At 40.4% G+C, this 26,443-nt stretch overlaps 1 protein-coding gene across 2 annotated transcripts in view; it reads left to right on the forward strand.

The window, feature by feature from the left end:
• Positions 1-26,443, forward strand: part of WDR70 (WD repeat domain 70) — a 265,961-nt gene that overhangs the window by 234,888 nt on the left and 4,630 nt on the right. For both annotated transcript variants that reach the window (XM_074952491.1, XM_074952492.1), the window contains 4 exons: positions 11,830-11,930; positions 13,534-13,613; positions 16,030-16,146; positions 16,555-16,717. In XM_074952491.1, the coding sequence (XP_074808592.1) occupies positions 11,830-11,930; positions 13,534-13,613; positions 16,030-16,146; positions 16,555-16,717 (461 nt within the window). The remainder of the gene's footprint in view (positions 1-11,829; positions 11,931-13,533; positions 13,614-16,029; positions 16,147-16,554; positions 16,718-26,443) is intronic.

Genomic DNA, 26,443 nt, shown 5'->3' on the forward strand with positions numbered 1-26,443 from the left:
TCAAGAGAGCCCACTTGGCTGCTGTTATGGTGGCCTGTAATTATGAAGCCTGACTACCACTGTCAAAATATCTTTTTATGCATTTCAGTATCTCTTGTGCTGACAGGCCGCTTATCTCGCTGTACAGGTGGCCAAGAACAGCAAATCAAAATGACACAATTCAAACAGACCCCAGCACATATTGTCATGGCCACTGAGGCAGAAAGCAGTTGGCGCTTTTGAAAGAGAAGTTTTGCTTTTTTAATGAAAAATATTTTTTATCAGCAACTCCTGCTGTCACTGTTTTATCTTATAGGATCAAAACAGAACCTGAAACAGGATTATGGTGTTTTTTTTACCCCCAGTCAGTTTCAAGTACCTCTTGAGCTGAATATTTGACCTTTCAAATGGAGACCATGAAGATTAGCAGGAAGCTTTAATGAACTCTAAAGTTGCTGGTACTTTTATCTGCTGTAGTTGTTGCATACTATTATAGTTTAATTTGATCTCCTAAATCACTAATCCTGTGCTCAGCCTTGGAGACTTTATCTATGAATTACGAACATCATGTTGTACTGTCAAATGGGTCCTGCTGAGAGTTTGTTTTATAACTGTTATTCCTCTAGCTTTTTGCTGTTTTCACAGACTACTTTTAACATTTCTGCCATTGTAGACAACAAGTCCTCACTCTCCTCCAGTGGGGTTGACTTTCTCTGGTTGTTGGACCACTGGAAGATTTCACCTGTTTTGCTCTGCATCTAGCTGAAAGCAAAATGGGAGAGAGTGGGCTGATTTTTTCATTCAGTTAAGATTTTAAGGCCATTGGCAAGTTAAAGGAATATAGTGGAATAAGGCTGTTCCCTAAAAAATTAGGATGGCGGCAGCTGATAGGAAGCCACACATGAGCTCTCTGGCTCATATCTGACTTCAAGTGTAGTTGTCACATTTCCTCATCAATAACTTTCAAATCATTTCATAGATACTTCATTTAAATTTTAATAAGCATGTTTTAAAGCATCATAATAAGGAAACCTAAACAAAGGGAAACAACTCAAATATACTGTTGCTGCTGTAATAAGTAGAGCTGAGTGAAAATCCAGTGTTTTGCCTATTCCTTGTCAATTCCCAGTATTAACCCTCAATTACCAATTTTTTTCCAGTGATTCATTATGAACACATGACACAATGCAAAAGAAACATCTCTTACATATTCCAGTTTAGCTTAATAGTGGGATGCTGACTGCTATTTTTAATCTGATACATCTAATGGAGCTATGTTCTTCCTGTAGTCAGCCATTTCACTGTATGTTATTGGTACATTGACTTATCTTATACTCATAAATACAGCCTTGCACTCTGTTTTTTTGTTTTGGTGATAGAGATGGTTAGGGTTTAAGCTACCATAGTACATTCAAATGCATTACATACTCCTGAAACATGTTCCCCCGCAGATGCTCTTTGCTTTCCCGCCAAAAAATGGTTTATGTGGGAAGCATAGAAGCTGCACCAGTGCTCACTCACCCTTCCCCGGCAGCATGGGTGCATCTGTTCAGGAAGCTGGGGAAGAGGTAAGTCACCATGAGGGGGGGAAGGGCAGGGTCTAGGGATGCCCAGCCGCCAAGGACCTTATTCCCAGCTGGGCTGGGCAGTGGGAGGGAAGAGGAGGAGGACGATGACGGAGATGGAGTTCCCCCTCCACCTCCCCTGAATGGAGCAGAGGTCAGATCAACCCCCAAAACCTCCCCTGGCTGCAGGAAGCTCTCCACTGTGGGTGTGGTGGGTCTTGGAAAGGGGGTCTGGGTGCAGGGGGTGAGGCTCGATGGGGTGGGGAAGGCTTGGCAGGGAGATTTGGGTGTGAGGGGACGTCCAGATGCACAGGGGTTGGGCAGACAGAGGGAGCAGCTCTTTGTACAATGATCCCTCCCCCCACTTCCTGGCCCTATTGCTCCTCAGCCATGGGGGGAGGGGTCACTGTACGGGGAGCTGCTCCCCCTGTCCACCCAACCCCTGTACATCTGGACGCCCCCTTGCACCCAAATCCCCCTGCCAAGCCTTCCCCCTCTGCACCCGGAACCCCACACTGAGCCCCTTCTGTATTGGGAGCCCCCCACACCCAAAGCCCCACCCTGAGCCTCACTCCTGCATTGGGAGCTCCCCACACCTGGACCCCCACTCCACTGAGGCCCAACAAGCTGCATCCTGACCCCCCACTCCCTCAGCACCCAGACCACTCGCTTGAGCTCTCCACACCCAGACCTCCCATCCCCCTGCTGAGCCCTAATCACCTTCACCTGGACTCCCCTGCAGAGTCCCATTCCCCTTGCACCCAGAACCCCCCCACGAGCTCCTGTGCATCCAGATCCACACAACACGCTGCTTGCACCCAGATTTAACCACACAGAACCCTGGTACTCTTGAGGTAATTCTGCACCTAAAATTTTTAAAAATTCTGCAAAATTCTGCACATTTTATTTGTCAAAATTACAGTAATACAATAACAATATAATCACACCATTTTCAATTATTTTGACAATTTATTTCAAAATACTTGTCAGCAAATAATTGAAAATGGTGGTGATTATATTGTGTTATTTTGACAACTAAAATATGCAGAATTTTAAAATACTGTGCACAAAATTTTTAGGGTTTTTTTGGTGCAGAATTTTTAATTTTTTGTGCAGACTTCCCTCAGGAGTAATGACAATCCAGTCTGTTTCCCCTGTAAGAAGTGAACTGATTCTTTTTGTCCTTACTTTCTCTCAAAGTGTTTATAATAAAATGTTGCTTACTTCCTTGATGAGGTAGGAATAAGGTAAAGTCTCCTGAGCATAAAAATCCAATAAGCTTGATTAGAATAAATTTTGAAGGTTTGTAGCAACTGTATGAGCCATACTTGAAAGACAAGAGGTCATGCCAAAGGTGAAGAAGAAAAAGGAGTTTTGGAAGACTCGCTCCACCAGTGCATACCTCAATGTGGTAGCCAACTGCCTTCCTTCCTTCTGCTGTCAAAAGCTTGTGAAGATGCTACATATGAAAACAAATGGGCTTCATACAAAATGTCATTTTTGGAAGACAAATATATGAGACTTTATCTACAACTCATGGCGCTCGGGGGAGGTTCCGGATGGCTGGAAAAAGGCTAATGTAGTGTCCATCTTTAAAAAAGGGAAGAAGGAGGATCCAGGGAACTACAGGCCAGTCAGCCTCACCTCAGTCCATGGAAAAATCATGGAGCAGGTCCTCAAGGAATCAATTTTGAATCACTTAGATGAGAGGAAAGTGATCAGGAACAGTCAGCATGGATTCACCAAGGGCAAGTCATGCCTGACTAACCTAATTGCCTTCTATGACGAGATAACTGGCTCTGTGGATGAGGGGAAGGCAGTGGACATGTTATTCCTTGACTTTAGCAAAGCTTTTGACACTGTCTCCCACAGTATTCTTGCCAGCAAGTTAAAGAAGTATGGGCTGGATGAATGGACTATAAGGTGGATAGAAACCTGGCTAGATCATCGGGCTCAACGGGTAGTGATCAATGGCTCCATGTCTAGTTGACAGCCGGTATCAAGCGGAGTGCCCAAAAGGTCAGTCCTGGGGCCAGCTCTGTTCAATATCTTCATTAATGATCTGGAAGATGGCGTGAATTGCACCCTCAGCAAGTTTGCAGATGACACTAAACTGGAAGGAGTGATAGATATGCTGGAGGGTAGGGATAGGGTCCAGAGTGACCTAGACAAATTAGAGGATTGGTCCAAAAGAAATCTGAAGAGGTTCAACAAGGACAAGTGCAGAGTCCTGCAGTTAGGACGGAAGAATCCAAGGCACCGCTACAGACTAGGGACCAAGCGCCTAGGCAGAAGTTCTGCAGAAAAGGACCTACGGGTGACAGTGGACGAGAAGCTGGATATGAGTCAACAGTGTGCCCTTGTTGCCAAGAAGGCCAATGGCATTTTGGGATGTATAAGTAGGGGCATAGCCAGCAGATCGAGGGACGTGATCGTTCCCCTCTATTCGACATTGGTGAGGCCTCATGTGGAGTACTGTGTCCAGTTTTGGGTCCCACACTACAAGAAGGATGTGGAAAAATTGCAGAGAGTCCAGCGAAGGGCAACAAAAATGATTAGGGGTCTGGAACACATGACTTATGAGGAGAGGCTGAGGGAACTGGGATTGTCTAGACTGCAGAAGAAAAGAATAAGGGGGGATTTGATAGCTGCTTTCAACTACCTGAGAGGTGGTTCCAAAGAGGATGGATCTAGACTGTTCTCAGTGGTACCAGATGACAGAACAAGGAGTAATGGTCTCAAGTTGCAGTGGGGGAAGTTTAGGTTGCATATTAGGAAAAACTTTTTTACTAGGAGGGTGATGAAGCACTGGAATGGCTTACCTAGGGAGGTGGTGGAAGCTCCTTCCTTAGAGGTTTTTAAGGTCAGGCTTGACAAAGTCCTGGCTGGGATGATTTAGTTGGGGATTGGTCCTTCTTTGAGTAGGGGTTGGACTAGACGACCTCCTGAGGTCCCGTCCAGCCCTGATATTCTATGATTCTATACAAAACTTAATTCTCTGGGTGGATGTAGGATGGGGAAGCAGTGACTGATTAGGCTGGAAAGCAATGTGAGAAAATAACTCTGACCTTCTCAATGGGAGGAAATAATTTAAAATATTGTTCGTATAATATTGTATACTATTATTACTGACAGGAATATTTTATTTATTTATTTACTGTTTATATTGCAGTACTACCCAGAAGTCCCAGTCAGGATTGTGGCCCCATTGTGCTAAAGGCTGTACCTATACAAAAAAAAAATGTGTGGAGAGCCCAATCTGGGCCAAAAATATCTAAATCTTTGGAGTTTCTGCAAGTAGTGAAAAATTTGATCCCACAGCTATCCTGGAACAAATAATTACCTTCATGTTAGATTAAATAATATTTCTGTGTTATCAGGATGATATATGCATGTAGTTAAATGCCATTGAATTCTTGCCAGAACATCAACTAGAATGAACAAAATAGAAAATACAATTATGTCTACAATTTCAGATCACAGGCAGAATTTTAGCAGCAACCAGAAATAAAGAAAATGACAATTGAAGGGAACATTTTTAATTTTCCCAGGTGTTAGCCTAGCCAAGCAGTCCAAAGGAAGAGAGCAGGTCAAGATGAAGAGAGTGTCCCAAAAATAAAACATTAAAGCTTAAGGATTCAAAATTGGTTAATGAAATTCAATGATTGAATAAAATGAATTGGACTCTTCTGATAAGAAAAGGCTTGAAGTCATAAAAACTGCAGTTTGATCAATAGTTCTGCATATAAGACCGTAGAAATTAGGAGCACATTTACTAAATATTTGTTGTGTTTTGTTGGTATGCTTGCCTAGATTTTCCTTTCCTGCTTTTCTCCTCCCTTGCCCCTCAAGTCAAAAATGTAGACATTAAATATAATTGGGAACTGTAGAATGTGAATATCGATCAATGAATTAATATTTTTGTTTCTGAAAAACATAACATAACATGAACGGCATCATAGCTTTAAATCTGTAGGAATGCTTTAGGGCCGGATGATTTATTTATTGTGCATATTCATGCTTAGCTCCATGTGTACTGAAGTACTGAAAAACAATAAAACTAAAATAAGAACAGTTGCTGCATGCTTCATGTCATACAGATGCCACCTTTTGAGCCTTATCAAATGGTTGGTTCTGTCTAAACTGTCTCTGTACCATTTAAAGTCTCAGAATAGATGAAGAATTTTATTAGGTAATTTACTAATACCCTTTCCTTCCATACCTGGCTCTCATGAATATTATTTGGTAATAAGCTTTCCAGCTGTTTCGTCAGAACCTTGGCCAAAACTTTACAATCACAGTTTATTAAAGACAGGTCTATAATTAGCATCCTTGAGGCTTTTGGGTGGATTCCAGTCTGCTCTCCGGGGGTCCTCTGGTTGTTTCCACTTGACGCCTTCTTCGGCCGCTGGTCACTGGATTCTTTGGCTGGCACCTCCCTGATCATTCATTTATTATCCACACCAAGCAGCCGTCCACATACATCCTCTATCTCTATTTTAATCACAATTGTTAACAAAGCGAGATAAATACAACAAAAGGCGGGGAGTCTCTGTGTGCTGTTTCTGTTGTTACAAAGTATTTGTTTGAGAACAGACTCTGTCTTAGGATGTACTAACACAATTAGCAGCCAAAAACCAAGAGACCTCCCTCTTAATTAGTAATACTCTGGAATTTAAACTATGGGGAATCAAACTCATTTGTGATTTTAATACAGAACTTCTTTAATATGATCTAACATGGGCTCCTCCACAGCAGTGGCCAGAGCAGCCGATGGCTCCTCCAGGGCTTCCCTCATGGCAGCTGATGGCCCCCTGGGGCTTCCCTCCACAGCGGTGGCCAGAGCAGCCACTGGACCCCTGGGGCTCCCCTCATGGCAGTGACCGGAGCAGCCACCAGCCCCCTGGGGCTTCCCCACAGCAGCTGGTGCCACAGGCCCCCCAGGGCTCCTCCCCCATCACCCCCCAGCTGCTGCCGTGGGCCACCTTGGAGCTCCCTCCTCAGCTGCTGGTTGCTGCGGGATTCCCTCCCCTCACCTGGTAGAGGTACACCTCTCCCCAAGATTCAATCAGGGGTATTTATGGTATAAGTCATGGACAGATCACGGGCCATGATTTTTTGTTTCTTGCCCATGACCTGTTGTCAAGGTTCCTTCCCCACTCTGAACGCTAGGGTACAGATGTGGGGACCTGCATGAAAACCTCCTAAGCTTATCTTTACCAGCTTAGGTTAAAACTTCCCCAAGGTACAAAATATTCCACCCTTTGTCCTTGGATTGGCCGCTACCACCACCAAACAAATACTGGTTACTGGGGAAGAGCTGTTTGGAAACGTCTTTCCCACCAAAATACTTCCCAAAACCTTGCACCCCACTTCCTGGACAAGGTTTGGTAAAAAGCCTCACCAATTTGCATAGGTGACCACAGACCCAAACCCTTGGATCTGAGAACAATGAAAAAGCATTCAGTTTTCTTACAAGATGACTTTTAATAGAAATAGAAGTAAATAGAGGTAAAGAAATCCCCTCTGTAAAATCAGGATGGTAGATACCTTACAGGGTAAGTAGATTCAAAACATAGAGAATCCCTCTAGGCAAAACCTTAAGTTACAAAAAGATACACAGACAGAAATAGTTATTCTATTCAGCACAATTCTTTTCTCAGCCATTTAAAGAAATCATAATCTAACACATACCTAGCTAGATTACTTACTAAAAGTTCTAAGACTCCATTCCTGGTCTATCTATGCAAAAGCAGCATATAGACAGACTGAGACCCCTTGTTTCTCTCCCTCCTCCCAGCTTTTGAAAGTATCTTGTCTCCTCATTGGTCGTTTTGGTCAGGTGCCAGCGAGGTTACCTTTCTTAACCCTTTACAGGTGAGAGGAGTTTTCCTCTGGCCAGGAGGGATTTTAAAGGGGTTTACCCTTCCCTTTATATTTATGACACCTGTCCATGACTTTTACTAAAAATACCCATGATTAAATCATAGCCTTAACTGAATAAACGGCTACTTCCCCATAATTAATCATCTGCTTCTCAGTAGCAAGTCTTGATTAATGTAGCCTAAAGCTGTCTTACTAATTGTTCTTTGTTGGTAGTTTTTTCAGCTGTAGTGCACACACACCATCATCTTCTGTAAATCTGGTTGCTTGAGTTTTGGATCTACTTTTGTTTGTTGAATGGATAGGAGTTGGGGAGATGATGTGAATCCCTAGGTCTTCCTTCTTCCCTCATTCACGGATCTCCATGCAGAAGGTGCTGAGACCCCATCGCCCCCACCTCTGCAGAAAGGGGATGATCAGACTCAAGATTTGGTTTGGATACGTTCAGGATCTTTAAATGTAGTTTTGACTCAATGTTGTAGCTAAAAATTAGCAAAGGGTCTTGGGCCTTGTACTTAAGCATGTGATGTCCTGTAGATGTACTTATCAGAGATTGAGCTATAATAGGAATCCTTTTCTTATATAAAGGACTTTTGCACAAAGCAGCATTGTATATTTCAGAATTATTGTTTGTCATCAATAGGAATTCTTTTTATGTACTATCAAAGAGGAGTACTTTAAAGAAAACATCACCAACTCACACTGAAGAGCTGGGAAATGGGTTTAAGAGACTTCGTAAAACTTCAGAATCCATGATGCTTTGAGGTTATTCAGTTTTAAACATAGCAAGAAACAGTCAGTTAAATCTGGCTGTAAACTAATTTTTGTACTCAGTTGTTAATTACTGTATTTGTACCCATAGTTTCACTTTGAATCTAGAAAACTGTTAATCTAAATCTCTATATAGCCCATACTAGTGGTTAATCCAGTACTTTGTGCTTGTTTTTACAAAGTACTGTCAATCTAATTACCTCCTTCTGTTTTACTTCTCTGCTAAGAAATAAAATCACCTAAGTGCAGTGAGAGATTGTAACTTGCTGTTAATTACTGTGGTTATGACTTCCAGCCTGAACTCAACTGTCTCTTGGGTGTAGTTGAAACTAAGCACCAGCTGCCATGTAGTGATGCCATTGCAAATACTAAATGTTAAAATAAAACAGGATTTTTAAAAAAAATTATTGATTTTAAAATTAGATGGAATTTAGAGCAGGGCTGGATTAAAGGACACCAGGGCCCTACACACACCATGATGAGAGACTCCTTATAGCCTTGCTCTGCCCCTGTGCCATGGCCCCCATTCTCTTCCAGAGAAGCAGGGGCAATGGCCCGGGGCCTGGGTTGTATCTGCATGGGTCAGGCTTCCTGTACTCTCCTCCTGCCTATGCTTTTTGGGATGGAGTTGGCAGAGTTCCCAAGAACAGTGGGTTGTAGAGTTATCACACCATTGAGATTCATAGGGAAGTGCATACCTTTCAGAGCTATTGTTTCAGACTGTCTGCGGTCTCAGGCTCACATTCTCATGCTCGATTCGCATTTTCAATCTTTTCTTTGCAGACATGAGGGCTAGAAAATTAGGATATTGGGATTTTTTTTTTTAAATGAAAGCTGAGATTCTGACTTCATCATGTGACTTCAGGAGCGTGGTCCCTTGGTTTCAGGACTAAAGTGCCTGTGCTTTAATCCCTTCTTAGTTTAGGTTGCTCACTAAACACCTATCTACTAAAATTCTAAATTATATTCTAAGTGTAAAAGGCAAGTTAACTCTGAGTCTTAGAATATATGCAGTGGTTACTAATTAAATTCTTTATAATGTGAGGATTTTATCCTACTATCTTCACATATTTAGTGCCCAAGCCTGCAATGTTCTGTCATCTGAACTGTCCGTATTTCATAGAATCATAGGGTTGGAAGGGACCTCAGGAGGTCATCTAGTCCAACCCCCTGCTCAAAGCAGGACCAATCCCCAATTTTTGCCCCAGACCCCTAAATGGCCCCCTCAAGGATTGAACTCACAACCCTGGGTTTAGCAGGTCAATGCTCAAACCACTGAGCTATCCCTCCCCCCAATTTGCATAATTGACTTCAGTGGGACTACTTGTATGAAGACTTATAATGACTTAGTCTCTAGGATTCAGTATTTTAGTCTTTCAGGATAGTGTATGATCCAAAAAATCGACATGAGTATTTTTTGTCATGTGTTGTAAAGTAGGTTTATACACCAGTGATATAGTAAAGTTACTTGACTGTTCAGAGCTTGGAGACATTTTACTGTTTCAGAAGATTTATAATGCTGTGTTTTATGGCAGTTTCTTCTGCCTGCTCTGAAGCACGTGCCACAGTGTTTTTAAGTGAGCTGTGCATGTTTGACAAGCTAGAATTGTAGCAATTCCCATCAGTGCATGAGCCACAATGTCTCAAGATTTGTTTTTGTTGGCTGGTGTCCAGTACCATGCTATATAATACATTTACTTGACAGAAGAAAGTGGTGAACTGCATTAACTACAAAGTTTTTAAAGGCTGGCAAAACACATGCAGTAAATATTAATAAACGAAAAGGCCACTTACCTTTAACCTTGAATTCTGCTATTAGCTGTGTTTGTTTTAGAATTACTGTAGCATTTGAGTAATAACTGATATCGCAACAAATAAGAATTGTTTTTTAAAAATAAACAGTTTATTAACAGGCCTACATTGATTGCGTTGGTAACTTGTTATAGCAAGTGACAGGGATTATGGAGATCCTGAACGTCAAGAAATGTAACTTTACATCCCTACTAGTTTCTACATGTAAAATGAGCTTTGACCTTTAATATGGTTGTATATTTAACCTTGCATACCTGTGAGAGCATGGAGAGGTGTCATTTTTTAAAACTATTGTGTCTGTGTGATGTGTGGGATGAGATTTATATTAGGGACATTTCAGGAGGCTCTATTAACTGCCACTTCATTGAGGCTCAGTACTGTGAAACCTGTTTCTCAATAAGTAATTGAGAAAAGCCTATATTTATCTTATAGCCAAAAGAAGGTCCAACTGATTAGAGCTTAACAGATTTATGGTTTTTCAGAATCAGGCATTCCACTAGCATATTAGCACGTGGCTCATATTTAACATCCAAACAAAATTATATTGGGGCTATGCCAGGAATGGGAAGGAAAACTGGGATTGAGGTAGGGAGGTATTGGGTGGGTGGAAGGCTTGAAAATTGGCAGTGGGGGATATATAGCCATTCACTTATAGGTCACCAAAGTAAGTATAGTAACTTTCTGAAATGTCTCCAGTCTCCCAAGTTACAGTATTACGTTTCATTTACACTCCCTATTATAATTTAAATTATTATGCTTGTCTTGTTAAAACTAAAGTGAACACCTGTTTTGTGGCTTGTATAAGATGCAAAAGCACTCTTTCTCACTCCCCCATCTCAATATCAAATATAATTGAATAAACAAATGATTAGTCCAGGTTGAAAGGTTCTCTTGGGCAAAGTGGAACAGTAGGCTTGGGAAGGAGGTTATGAAAGATGATTGAGCACATTTCAGTGAAATAATAATATGAGCATGAATCCTTTTAGCTCTAGATACATTTATAACATAGTTAATACAAGTCCTGTCAACACTATAACCTTCAGTCTTAGAGTTTATTTATCCCTTTATAAGGTAGTTACCTCTCAAACAATAAGCACTCTCCAATTATCTAAATACATAGAGTCTATTGTTTAGGTGAACATTAAGATTTGTTGTTCCTCATGGTAAATAGTGTCTTTGCTTTATTTACCTCCTCAGTCAATCATCTTGACCAAAGAGATTTTTCATTTTGGTTTTGTAATTCAAACTGAAATCTAGTTTTCATAGTTTCATAGATTATAAAGCCAAAAGGAACTGTTGTGATTATTTAGTCTGACCTCTTGTATAACACAGGCCACAGGACTTCCCTGAATTAATTTCTGTTAGAACTAGAGCATATCTAGTGATATGTCATATGGATGAATATGTTGTGTGTGTAAAACAAAAAGGTACTAAGGCCTTGACAGTCTAAAATCAGTTTGTGTACTGATCAAAAGAGGGGCGGAGGTATCATCCCAGGAGTATAGGCTGAGGCATTGACTACAAGCAGAGACTGAAATTGGATTAGTTCTTTAGGACATCCTGGGGAAAGGAGAAATCAGAATGAAGACTAACTGTTTTTAAGTTGTTGCAGAGTCAATGAGTGAGAGAACAGCATTGCGTGTGAAAGTTTTAGTTCTATAGGGAAGAAAGACCATATGAAGTAAGACTCAGAGGAAAAGAGCTTCATTAATTACTTTAAAAAACCCTTACAAAGTTGTATGCTAAATCTAATTTCAAGAGCTAAATGGTTTGAGACACAAAAACACTGATCCAATATCAATATGTAATTTTATTTCAGAGTGTTGTGCGTTGTCTTTGGCATCCCAAGCTAAACCAGATCATGGTTGGTACAGGAAATGGATTGGCTAAAGTATACTATGATCCAATCAAAAGCCAGAGGTACTTAATATTTACGTTATTATCATTAAAACCATGTTTTTTTCTCAACCTTAGACTGACCGTATTAAAAGGTGAGGAAATTAGTTTATGATCATTTGTGAGGCAGTGAGTCAAAAATAGTAGCTTATGTTTTTCAGAAGCAGTGCATTTTCCATTGAGCCTTTGATTCCGCTGTATAGTTGGATATTAAAATTTGGAACTTTATCTGTGGTTTTGAATACTTTCCATGAGGTTCCATCAGTGTACTATGTGGAAATGGCATTAAGAATGCCCAACTAGCATATCCCTCACTGTCCCCAAAGACTGCTAAAGTGGTGTTTGTAAAAAGACTGTTTAATGTAGTTATACTTGTTTTTCTGAAGTAGCATTTTGTTTAGGAGTCCAACTCTTAGTTTGAATTTCAGTGATCTGTGCAGTTATGTTGAAAACCCAAATTTGAGAAGAGGTGAGGAATGGAATGAGAGAATTTCCCATCTGTTTCACTTTCTTTGCTGCCCATGGCCAGTGACTGCATACTTAAAGGATGGAAAGGCAGAAGCAATTAATGAAAAGGGAAGCTAGCAGTTGAGAGTGGCAGGATGAATTTAAAGACACTGCCTTGTTTGGAATTTAACGTCCTCATCTCATAGCTTTTCTGCCAGTCCAGCACACTTTATCCCTGCTGGCAGATGGAGCAAGCACAAATGATTTTCTGATTATCCTCTCCCTCCTTTACGTACAAAGATTTGTTCATTTGCATGCTCAGCTGCTTCTCTCTCTAGCAGCCAAAGGAGTATTATATTCTAAATTTCAAGCTGAATTTCATATCGGATGCTGGTTGTAACCTGAATGCTTGGTTATGGGGACAAGCTCAGGTTCCCAAGATTTCTGGGACCCAAGTTTAATTTTTTCTTTCTGTGTATATTTTTGAAGGCTTTGTAGTGATTTGACATCAGAGCCTGGGTTCCTGCTCCTACATAAACAAATTCTTGTGCTTTCTCTTCTCTACATGCGTGGGAGACATCCTGTAATGGAGGAACCTTGCCTCTAAATTCAAAAGATGCTTACAGTTCGGAGCTGTCTTAATGTAACTAGGTAGTCATGTAAAATGCAGGAGCATTCCAACCCTGAAGTCTCAATGGAAGAGGTGCACTCTTGTCTGTGATAGTTTCCTGGTTTCATTTTTTCCTTTTCCTTCACAGATATATATCTATATAAATAGAGGGAGCACACCAATTTAAGTCTGTTACAATTTAAGTTACTTCCAACAAGACCTATGCAAGCTTTGTCCCATAGTTCTGTCAGGACATCTCCATTTAGACCGCCAATACTCTGCTGCTTAAGAGAGGATAATTGGGCTGAATAGTTGCAGACTGTGTGGTGGTTTTTGGGTTGTGAACAAGCAAAGTATAAGATGAAACTACCACATGCATTTCCACCTCTGACTTTAAGCCACATTATAACAAATTCATCAACCGCTCTAGCCTCCCTTACATGCATACTCACAAATGTATTCATACATTTGTAAAAGTACTATTCAACCTGGCAGGAATTTTATCTTGAACAAACACTTTCTACTTCTATTATAAATAAATAAATTAAGCCACTTTATTTTTTATCCTAGGGGAGCAAAATTATGTGTGGTTAAAACAAAACGAAAAGCCAGACAGGCAGAGACTCTTACACAGGATTACATTATAACACGTAAGTAATTTAAACATATATTTATAAGGTAACCCTTATTCATTTCTCAGGCTTTTACCTTTATATGTCCCCATCTCAAAAAGTCAAACTATCACCATATTGCGTTTACACTTCATAGGAGAGTGGGTATAGCTCAGAAGCTAGTCCACCATACTACACGTCAAATGAAAATGTTCTTGCATATACCCTCTATAGTTGTTAATATTGTTATTTACAAGGTGCAAATACAGACTTGATCTGATGAAATTCTGGATGGGCTAAAGTTTTCCTTCAGAAATCCAGGCTGGCCTTTTAAAGTTTATATATTTTGTATGAAATATATATATATTTCATACAAAAAACTTCATGAAAAATACTTTGAGATTGCAAAGATAAAAACTTTGAAGTCATGGAAAGACAGGATGGTGGTCTGTGCAGGTTGATGAAGATCTCTGACACTTGGGAGCATACACAATGCCAATGGAATGTTCACAGACTTAAAGGAAAAGTTTTGAAGACATTCTACTAAAATGTGAAAGTGGTGATTTTCCAGGTCTTAGAGCTCAGCCAAAGATATGTGGAATTTTTGTCTGAACAGATAAAACACTACTCAGAACTATCCTCCTGCAGAATATCAAGTTTCTAATAAAAACTGTGGAGATGCTAGGGCTGTTCAAAGAAATGGTCAAAAAAATTGTTAACATTGGCAAAATTACCTATTTTTCCAGAACCTCACTCTCGGAAGCAGCAAACCCATATTTGCTGAAATTTTCCAAATTTCAGTATGGAAAATTTCAGCCTCAATCAACAGTTAGTTTGGCAAAGTTATAAGCACATCAAAAGAGGGGCTTTATAATGGGTAATTTTAGGCAACCTTAATCGTAACATTGAACAGCCTATAATAGAAATAGTGTCTATACTTTCATTAATTAATGTTTGCATTCTAAAGTGCTTCGATTATGCAAATTTTCAAAAATTGGAGCCTAAAAATCCACTGGGACCACAGCCTCTGAGTCAGTTAGGGGCTTTTAAAAATCCCACCATTAGATGCCTAAATATGGATTTCTCTAATTTTTGAAAATATTAACTTTATCATGAGGATTTGTCTGGTTCTTTCTTGCACATAATTGTGGAGACCTAGTAAGAATAGATCCATACAAAGAAATTCGCTGAAAATGTTTCTAAACTGATAGAATTTGGAGTTTCACTTGACAGGTTTTTTTGTAGGTTTGTTGCTTGTTTGGAAGCTTTTCAGAAGCCCCTTCGTTACAGGCAACATAAAGCATCTTTTTACCAAGAAAGCACAACAAACCATATTTGAATTTCAGAATTGCATATACTGATTACTTAAAATGCAGGAATGCCACTTGAGGGATTAGGTGTTACTTTTAAAATACAGGCATATTATTACTCAGCTGGATTTTCCTCAAACAAGCTTGACTCCACATATGGCAAAATCTTGGATCTGTACATTAGTCACCTCAAATGCCCTGTGCAAACTGATCAAGTTCGTCACTTGCCAACAAACTGTTCAGACACTTCATACTTCATGAATTCTGCAAAAATAAACTCTAAACATTTATTCCTAAAGATCCACAGCCATATCATCTGGGCTGTGATTTCATTAAGTCTAATAAATTAAGCAGACCTCCCAGAATAACTCAGAAAGAGATAATGATGATTCAGTGGATAGTTCTGATTCAGTATAGAGCCAGTGCCTGCACATTAGAGGCTACTGTGCTGCTGAAGATACTGTCTTTTTGTTGAGAGGTTAAGAACAACACACTGACAATTTGTGGTCATTAAAAATACCAGGGCAACTTTCTCAAGAGGTGTTAAATCCTGGTGTCCTGGCCAAATTCTGACAGCAGTAATTAGGTCCTGCCAACCTAAATTTGCCTCATTACTTAGAGAAAATTGATTTTGGCAGCATATGTAGAAGTGCATCACAGCTTGGATCAGGGAGGTGATAATTCCCCGTCTGTCACTTTGCGGTAAAACTGTGCCTGGAATTTTGATGTCTCAGCACCTCAATATTAGAAAGATGTAGAAAAATTGGAAGTTAAGAAAAGAGCAAGTGGTTGATCAGGCAACTGATGGGCTGACCAACAGAGGAATGAGCTAAATAAGTGCAAATTGCCCCAGCGATTTATTAGATTAGGGAATAGTCCTTGGAGAAGTTGTGGAAATCTGGTTGCTTTAGACTTTTAAAAACAGACAGGACAAAGCCCTATAAAATATACTGTGATAAGCTTATGTGGAAGTATGTAAGAATGACATCCCTGGCATTGCACAAGGGATGGCATCCTCTCCATGTAAGGGTCAAAAGCAATCTGGCCCATGGGGTTAAAGATGTAAAAGTAAATGTGAAGATGTAAGATGTAAAGATGTAAAAACATTTAGAATTGTTTTCCCAAACTGTGAATCTTCTCTTTAGCTCATGCCCTTCCAATGTTTCGTGAACCACGGCAACGAAGTACCAGGAAACAGTTGGAAAAGGATAGGCTGGATCCCTTAAAATCTCACAAACCAGAACCTCCGGTAGCAGGACCAGGTAACCCCTATTTAGTCTTTTCAGATTGTTATAAGTAAATGGGAAACTTATTTCAGAGTTCTAGAAGTAATTTTGCTCATGAAATTATATTTACATTGTAAATTGTTTGGGACTGGGAATGCTGTCTTTATTATGTGTGTGTGTACAATGGCTGGGGCGCTACTTCCATACAAATAAATAATAACAAAAATGACTAACGTTTTGTTTAGGCCCATAAAATATTCTATAGAACACTACTTTGACTGCAACTCTAAATGCTATTTTCTTTTCTTTCCCACATCTCTCTTCTTTACAGTAATATGTAAGTTCAGTACACTACTAGATCAGTGTTACAAACACAGTACTTCACATTTTGTCTATGTGTTCATTACTCTCAAATATTCTTTTTCTTTTTTTTCCCAATTATAGGTCGTGGGGGCCGTGTTGGAACTCATGGAGGTACATTGTCATCATACATAGTCAAGAATATTGCACTGGATAAGACTGATGATAGCAACCCCCGAGAGGCCATTTTACGACATGCAAAGGAAGCTGAAGATAACCCCTACTGGGTTGCTCCAGCCTATTCTAAGTAAGGAAACAATTTTAAAAAACACAAGTAATATTTCTTAAAGCCATTGGGAGTTTGATATAAACAGAAAATATACATTTTTAACAGCATTCTCTGCCTTTTCTGGATTATTGCCAATAATAAATAAATTAAGAGTGTGTCAGAGCTCTGATATGAAGGCAGTATGTACAACACATCAAATTGTTAAAAGTATACATTTCTAAAATTTCCATTTTTAAAAGCTAACCTTTCAGTGCTAGAATATTATTTTAAAGCTTTCTAAAATGTATTTCTTACTGTTTCTCATGGTCCTAAATCTGTTACAGTTAAACTCCAAGGTACTAAGTAATCCTGGCTTTACAGGTGGAGAATTACAATAGTACCAGTACATATTTTTAAAATCTCTAACACTTTCTAAAGTAGATGTTCCTCTAAAATGTATGACATAAGTAGCATGGTCTGATGTGGATGTATTAATATTTACAAGATTTTTAAAGATTCACACTACACCATCATGTAGGTATGTATACATGCTAAAAGCCAGACCCATGTTACAAGACCTGTGCATCTACTTAAGGCAGCTTGGCTATATAGGTGGAAGGATACTAAAAATACTTTTTTTTTCCTAAAATAAGTCTGCTCCAAAATGGGGCATAAATAAAAACACGAGTGCTTGTAGTGGTATAATGATTTAACTGGCAGGAGTCTGGGTTGTCCTGTAGAATATAGTTTTGCCATTTATGTGTTAAGTTGTCATGTCTTATTCTTGCCCATAAATTTTTATACCAGCAATATTTAATGTATAATATGTGTGTGTGGGGTGCATATACATTACATATACAGACATTTAAACTATGGAATAAACTCCCTCAACTCTTTGCTTACTTGTAAGATTCTAAAACAATAGCCCACATTTTCTGCCTTTTTTGTTTATAAAAAATTGCCACTGCAAAATGTGTTTTTTTCAAATTATTATTTATTATTATTAAACTCTTAAGTAGCACTTTTCATCTGTAGATGTACAAATGCTTCACAAAAGAAGGTAAGTATCAATAATCCAATTTTACAGCTGGAGAAAATGAGATACAGAAAGATGAAATGACTTGCTCAAGATTACATAGCACGCAGAGCCAAGGGCAGAAGCCATGTTTCTTGACTCCCAGTCCAATGCTTTTAGACAATGCTGCCACAATGTAAGTTTTACTTCTGTAATGAGAAGATAATTAAGAAAAGCAGAGTTTGAAAGTTACCCATAGTATGTTAACAGTGATGGGTATTTGTGATGTGGACACTGATCCTCTGAGCTGAGTACAACTTCTTCACACAGTCCATTGAGCTATCACCAGGCAACAGTTCTTGATCTCCATTGACCGAGGCTGGCTTTGAACTGGGAAATATTAACTTTTATAACACCTATGCCACTGTTACAAAATATATAAAATAAATAACTAATGCAATACTGCCTACATTTACCAGTCCAAAAGAAGTACTCTTTAAAAGGATAATTCTGGAAAGGTTACTATAATGGAGATGCCAAGTATGGTGGTTTTTTTCTTATTTGGAGATTCACATGCGCTCGAGATGAAATTTATTCCGAGTCTAAATTCAGATATTTTTACTTAAAATATATAAATATCCCTTCATAAAGAAGTAAATATGACCACTCATACCATCAGATATGTAGGTACTCCAGTGTATATTTGACTAAGTAATTTAATTGATGAGACATTAGGTTTCATCCCTGACACCTGTAATGTAATAGACGTGAAAGTTTTAAAACATAGTAGTAGTAAAGAAGGCTCACTGTGTCAGGTGGGCAGATCTCGTTTCAGTTTATTGTTTAAAAATGTATCTGCAGGGGAAGAAAAGAGCTGGCTGAGAACTGGGGAGGATGTAAGTCCAGAATGCTATTAGCTTATACACCAGACAGTGATGTGGGGGGCAGAGGGGAGAGCTTGGGCAATAGCCAGCACCATGCTGGCTTGACAGCTTGGGCAATGATAAATTTCATGCCATTATCCCTGCTTAAGAAACTTACTTTTTAAGAGGTATCCTGTGGAGAATACATTTTAAAGTAATTTTTTATTTATATAGAGACACACAAATTTGGGCCCTTTCTGCATATCATATTACATTTCTGATGAACCTTTGCCTTTTCATACTTGGATTTCCAAAAACATAGGCATGTAGTTTATGCCTAATCTGCATGTACAAATTTGCCAGACAGATGTATCACTAGTCATTTGTGCACACAAATAGCCAATATAATAGTTGTGATAATTATATATATTGAACTTTGCTATGTAAATAAATATGCCTTATTTATGCAACATTTTACAAATGTTTCCCAAAATATGTTTAATAAAAATATGCTAAATATGGTGTATGTTTGTCATAAATTATCTAACTTTTCAGCCTACTTTCTACTATATGCAGCAGTTCCTTAGGGCCAGAATTGTGTCTTCCCATGTGTCTGTACATAGCTTAACACGGCGAGTCTCTGGCTCTAAATGAGGTGTCTGAGCAGTACCACAGTATAAATAATACAATATAATGTGATATTTTAATTATATTAGGAATCCGTTTAAAATATACTGTCCTAAAGCATAGAAAATATATACATTTAGTGAGTGTTCATTTTTAAAAGGGCTTTAATTAAATGATTGTATGTGCAAAACATGTATTTTTAAAATTGCACTTGTTCTTCCTATTTAACTTCTGGAGACCAGAACAATGCTTTTAAATTCACTATTTCTTTGTTCGTATTCTTTCTCTTAGATAATGTTTTATTTCTGTATGTATGGGCAATGTATAGTATCATAAGAACATAAGAGTGCCCATACTGGGTCAGACCAAAGGTCCATCTAGCCCAGTATCTTGTCTTCTGACAGTGACCAATGCCAGCTGCCCCGGGGGAATTAACAGAACAGGTAATCATCAAGTGATCCATCCCCTGTTGCCCATTCCCAGCTTCTGGCAAACAGAGACAAGAGACAACATCCCTGCCCATCCTGGCTAATAGCCGTTGATGGACCTATCCTCCATGAACTTTCTAGTTCTTTTCTGAACCCTGTTATGGTATTGGCCTTCACAACATCCTCTGGCAAAGAGTTCCACAGACTGACTATACATTGTATGAAGAAATACTTCCTTTTGTTTGTTTTAAACCTGCTGCCTATTAATTTCATTTGTTCACCCCTAGTTCTTGTGTTATTAGAAGGAGTAAATAATACTTTCTCCACACCAGTCATGATTTATAGACCTCTATCATATTCCCCTTTAGTCGTCTCTTTTCCAAGCTGAAAAGTCCCAGTCTTATTAATCTCTCCTCAAATAGCAGCCGTTCCGTACCCCTAATAATTTTTGTTGCCCTTTTCTGAACCTTTTCCAATTCCAATATATCTTTTTTTGAGATGGGGCGACCACATCTGCATGCAGTATTCAAGATGCGGGAGTACCATGGATTTATATAGAGGCAATATAATATTTTCTGTCTTATTATCTATCCCTTTCTTAATGATTCCCAACATTCTGTTTGCTTTTGTGACTGCTGCTGCACATTGAGTGGATGTTTTCAGAGAACTATCCACAGTGACTCTTGGTAACAGCTAATTTAGACCCCCTCAATGTGCATTACTTTGCATTTATCAACCTTGAATTTCATCTGCCATTTTGTTGCCCAGTCACCCAGTTTTGAGTAATCCTTTTGTAGCTCTTCTCAGTCTGCCTGGGGCTTAACTATCCTGAGTAATTTTGTATCATCTGAAAAATTTGCCAACTCACAACTTACTCCTTTTTCCAGATCAGTTATGAATATGTTGAATAGGACTAGGCCCAGTACAGCCCTCTGGGGAATACCACAATTTACCTCTCTCCATTCTGAAAACTGATAATTTATTCATACCCTTTGTTTCCTATCTTTTAACCAGTTACCAGTCCATGAGAGAACCTTCTCTCTTATCCCATGACAGCTTACTTTGCTTAAGAGCCTTTGGTGAGAGACCTTGTCAAAGGCTTCTGAAAATCTAGGTACACTATATCCACTGGATCCCCCTTGCTCACATGCTTGTTGACCCCCCTCGAAGAATTCTAGTAGATTGGTGAGGCATGATTTCCCTTTACAAAAACCACGTTGACTGTCTCCACAAATTATGTTCATCTATATGTCTGACAATTTTGTTCTTTACTATAGTTTCAACCAGTTTTCCCGGTACTGAAGTCAGACTTACTGGCCTGTAATTGCCGGGATCACCTCTGGAGCCCTTTTAAAAACCTGGCGTCACATTAGCTATCCTCCAGTCATTTGGTCATTTAACAATTTAATCCATTTAATAATCTGTTATTTGACCAGGCTTTTTTTATATATATTTCCCCATGGGTGATTATTCACTTAATGAGAAAAATAGAAAATTCTTTGCATTAGCTAAAAAAATCCCTCGCTACATATTTAATCTTTTTTCCCCATTCCTGGTTTTTAAAATAATTTTAACAGAGGCGACTACTAGGTCCAAGTCTTTTTGCTGATCCCTTCCTTTAATTTTCATAATTCTGTAATTGTGATGACTGGGTTAGAGTTCATTTGGTCCTGATTCATAGTGGTAGGGTTAACAAGTATGTCATATTATCAAGTCATGGCTATAATAGACACTGCACTTTGAGGTTTTCCTTTATAATAAATAGCGGGCACAGAACCAAGAAAGTTGTGGTTTACCCTCACATTCTTAGTCACAAATAATACATATGATGTCTCCTCACAGTCATACCATTTGCCTGAAGCCAGCTTTATTCTTTAGTGAATGAATCTTATCCGATGAGTAACAATAATTTAAAAGAATTTGACTTATGAACTTCAAATTGCAGTGAAAACATTTGGAATGAGACATTCTGGTTTTAAGTACTAAAGGAAAATGATTGTGCTTTAACCTCTGTCTTCTACAGTCAGAAGCGGGGGAAGTCTTTTTTATAAGTCTTATCGGTGCTGATCCTCTTGCATTTTAAACTTCTCTGCAAGAACAGAGGAAGGAGGAAAAGAAACCTGCATGTTAATTAGTTACTCTTTATGTAAAAGCCTCTGGATAGAAACACAATAATTCTGGCTTGATCTGCTGTATTTGGCAGACTTTTTTCATTTTTATTTGAAAGTACAATAAGAAAAAGCCATACTTAAATAAATCAGGTGTGGGAGAATATTTTAAATGAGACGTTTTTCCTCGTTCAGTAGTTTTGAAACGCTTTATGAAGCATACTCATTACACAGCTTATAGTCAACATTTATTTTTTGAAAGTCTCAAAACTAGTAGTGAAGATTAAATCAAATTAAATAAAATATTACATTGCTGTAATAAAAGATTGACCTGTTTTTTAAAAAATGAGAATAAATGGTCTATTTATTTAACTACATTGCTTAGCTACGGTAATGAATTATTTAAAGGAAGTTAAAACATTTTTAAAAGTTCTTTACTTACATTCTGACAGAACCATTATTCTGAAAAAAACTGACAAAAATTGATTTATTAGGACTGGTTGTTTAATGTTTTTTAATCTTAGTTAAAATCAGTTAGGCAATGAAAATAAGACTTACTAGACAGTATCACTTTCCTTTATAGAACTTTAGGAATTGCCATATTGAAACAAGACCAGAACAGTCCATCTGGTATGCTTTCCAGTCTCCAGCAGTAGCCAGTTTCAAACTAAGGTGTCCACAAAGGTCAGCTATGCAATAACAGGCCAATAGAGGAAGTTTGTTCCTATCTCTAGGCAGTTGGTGGTGGGCTTGTGTCCTGAAACATGGGTAGTTACATCTTATATCCTAGATAGTGTAACTGTAGATGTTATTTGCAGAACATGTGAGGAACAGTGGGGAGGGGGGCCTAATCACATCAGCCACACTATCAGAGGCTCATTCACCTGCACATCTACCAATGTGATATATGCCATCATGTGCCAGCAATGCCCCTCTGCCACGTACATTGGCCAAACTGGACAGTGTCTACGTAAAAGAATAAATGGACACAAATCAGACATCAAGAATTATAACATTCAAAAACCAGTCGGAGAACACTTCAATCTCTTTGGTCACTCGATTACAGACGTAAAAGTGGCAATTCTTCAACAAAAAAACTTCAAAACCAGACTCCAACGAGAGACTGCTGAATTGGAATTAATTTGCAAACTGGATACAATTAACTTAGGCTTGAATAAAGACTGGGAGTGGATGTGTCATTACACAAAGTAAAACTATTTCCCCATGTTTGTTTCCCCCCCTACTGTTCCTCACACGTTCTTGTCAACTGCTGGAAAAGGCCCACCTTGATTATCACTACAAAAGGTTCCCCCCCCGGCCCTGCTCTCCTGCTGGTAATAGCTCACCTTACCTGATCACTCTCATTAAAGTGTGTATGGTAACACTCATTGTTTCATGTTCTCTGTGTATATAAAATCTCCCCACTGTATTTTCCACTACATGCATCCGATGAAGTGAGCTGTAGCTCACGAAAGCTTATGCTCAGATAAATTTGTTAGTCTCTAAGGTGCCACAAGTACTCCTTTTCTTTTTGCCTTTGCAAGGCTTTCCTAACCTAGTGGTTTGAGTTTTATTCCATTGTATATAGTTGTAATTAGTTTTGTTACAAAGTTAGTGTTTAGAGTGTAGGTAGTTATCTTGATCTTAGAGGGACGTCATCCCACGAACTGGCTATTCCCCAGTCTCCGGGATTCAAGCCGTGCTCCACCTGTGGCAAATCTATGCCTGTGAGCAACCCGTATTCAGCCTGTCTAAAGTGCCCTGGGGAAGCTCAAGTGAAGAAGCGTAAAATCTGCAGGGGCTTCAGGCCAAGGACTGAAAAAGATAGACATTCGTTTGAAGGCTCTGTTGATGGAGACACCCTTCAGACCATCCTCAGAGCCATCCTGCTCCAAATCAGTGCTGAGTACTTTGGCCTTGGTTTGAAGTGTGCCGCTGGCATTATGGTCCTCCCCGCACTGTTCATCCCTGGTGCCAAGGAAGAGAGACAAGAAACAGCATGCGGAGAGAGGGCGCTCTCCGGCACCAAAGAGGGACAAAGGGGAGCAGCTGACATGATGAGACCCACACCAGGCCACTCATCCTCCCCAGAGCTGCAGTTGGCTCTGGCCTCTCTGCTGAAGGTCCTGAGCCCAATTCAGGACCCACCTCTGACTCCCAGGAGCTGTTGTGGTGTCTCACAACTGCGGGCCTCCTCAACTCCTTCCGGGCTGCGAAGGACTTGATGTACCTGCCAGTTCAGCTCACTCCCCAAGGGGCCGTACCTGCCAAGGCTACCAGGGATAGAAGGATTCTTTCAGCTCCTCCACTTCCAGCACCAAATTCATGTTACCCGCTTCAGGAGTTCCTGATGAGCCCTGAAATCATCTGGTGGGAGCAGGTTCAAAGGACCTGCTACCGCCTCGTCCAGGGACGATGAGGAGGAAGCTAGTGCTACGGGAGGGGTTGATACTTCCTCTGAAGGGGGTATCATGAATTTGGTGTTGGAAGCAGAGGAGCTGAAGGAGTCCACCCACAGCCTAATTAATATCTTGGTGGCAATGGCTACCTCCAGAGTGCCCTCCCAGTCAATGAGGCAGTGTTGGGACCAGTTAAGGCCATTTGGAAGACCTCTTCCTCTCTGCCCTATTTCTCTAAAAGGGTGGAGAAAATGTACTATATGGTGGAACCCCAAAATAAGGAGGCCAAGAGACTGCATTTATTTGGAAGGAATGGTTATTCCACGGGCAGCCTCCAACTCTGTATCTCGAACCAGCAGGCTTTGCTGGGGAGGTATGACTTTAATTTGTGGGAGTTGATGGCCAAGTTCAGAGACTCCCTACTGCAGGAGTCGAGGCAGGAGTTCTTGGCCATCCTGGAGGAGGGCAAGACTGTGGCCAGAGCCTAACTCCAGGCAGCTCTGGATGTGTCCGACTCGGCAGCCAGAACGATGGTGAGTTCGGTCACCATGAGGCTCTGTTTGTGCTCCAATAGTCGGGCCTCTCCCAAGAGGTGCAGCAGTTGGTCCAGGACCTCCCCTTCGAGGGCAATGCTCTGCTCTCTGAACAGATGGACGCCAAGCCGTATAGCTTCAAGGATTCGAGGGCCACGTTGCACACTCTGGGCCTGTACGCACCCCGGCCTCCAGGAAGCATTTTAGACCTCAACATCCCTCCAAAGTTTTAGGGGCTCCAAGACAGGACTCCTATAAGAGAAAAGGGAAGGGGTAAAAACATCACCAGTCCATGCCTTCTGACCCGGCCTCCCAGTCAGGTTCGAGTAGATACCCCAATGGTTTTAGGCAGGCCTTTTGAGGGTACGGCATACCAAACTTGAGACAGGATTCATCCCCTCTTTTGTTTTTGGACCACTTGTTTCCCTTCCCCGCTGCATGGTCCCATGTAACATGAGACCTTTGGGTGCTCAGTACTGGGTCAGTTGGATATACCCTGCAGTTTTCATCCACCCCTTCCTCCCCCACCAACCCCGTCCCTCTTCACAGACCCCTCTCATGAGCAACTTCTCGTATGGCAGGTAGAAGCCCTCCTACTTGTAGGGGCTGTAGAGGAAGTTCCTTGAGATTTGAGAGGGAAAGGATTTTATTCCCAATATTTCCTAATCCTGAAGGCCAAAGGGGGCCTGAGGCCCATCCTGGACCTGCACCGCCTCAACAAATATCTCAAGAAGTTGAGGTTCCACATGGTCTCCCAGCCTCTATCATTTCCTCCCTGGATCTGGGAGACTGGTACGCCGCCGTTGACTTAAAGAATGCATATTTCCACATTTCTATCTTCCATGTACACAGGTGGTTCCTCCAGTTTGTGGTGGACCAACACCACTACCAGTTCACCGTGCTCCCCTTCAGTCTGTCGGCAGCCCCAAGGCTTTTTACAAAGTGTATGGCAGTTCAAAGGCTGTTCGTAGATTCAGGTTCAGCACAGCATTGGCATAGTATAGACCACCTGTCAAGTGCTGGTCCTGTTAATAAACTGCTCCTCTCATGGGAGGTTGCCTTCCTATGGCAATTTCTTCAGCCAGGTGGGTTTCCAAAATTAGAGCCTTAATTTCCGAACCCTTTTATACAGCATTCTTCAAGGACAAGATCTAGTTTCACCCACACCTGGCATTCCTACAAAAGGTGATGTCACAGTTCCATAACAATCAGGACATTTTTCTGCCCATCTTCTTTCCAAAGCCTCACAGAACCGAGGAGGAATGACGGCTGCATACCTTAGATAGGCCCTGGCCTTCTACAATGAAAGAACTAAGACCTTCCGCAGGTCGACACGGCTTTTTGTAGCAGTGGTGGATAAGATGAAATGTCTGCTGGTGTCATCCCAGAGAGTCTCGTCCTGGATAATCACCTGCATCTGGGCTTGCTACGAGCAGGCAAAGGTTCTGCCTCTGGCCATCATGACAGCTCATTCTGCAAGAGCCGAGGCTTCAGCAGCAGCATTCCTCATGCAGATACCAATCCAGGACATCGGCAGAGCCACGACTTGGTCATCGATTCACACCTTCATGGCCCACTATGCCATCACCCAACAGGCCCATGAGGATGCCAATTTCGGGAGAGCGGTGTTGCAATCAGCACATCTGTGAACTCCAAGCCCACCTCCTGGAATACTGCTTGTGAGTCACCTAGCATAGAATCGACATGAGCAAGCACTCGAAGAAGAAAAAACAATTACTAACTTTTCATAACTGTTGTTCAAGATAAGTTGCTCACATCCATTCCATGACCT

The sequence above is a fragment of the Natator depressus genome, chromosome 5 (genome assembly GCF_965152275.1).
Source record: "Natator depressus isolate rNatDep1 chromosome 5, rNatDep2.hap1, whole genome shotgun sequence".
NCBI classification, from domain to species: Eukaryota; Metazoa; Chordata; order Testudines; family Cheloniidae; genus Natator; species Natator depressus.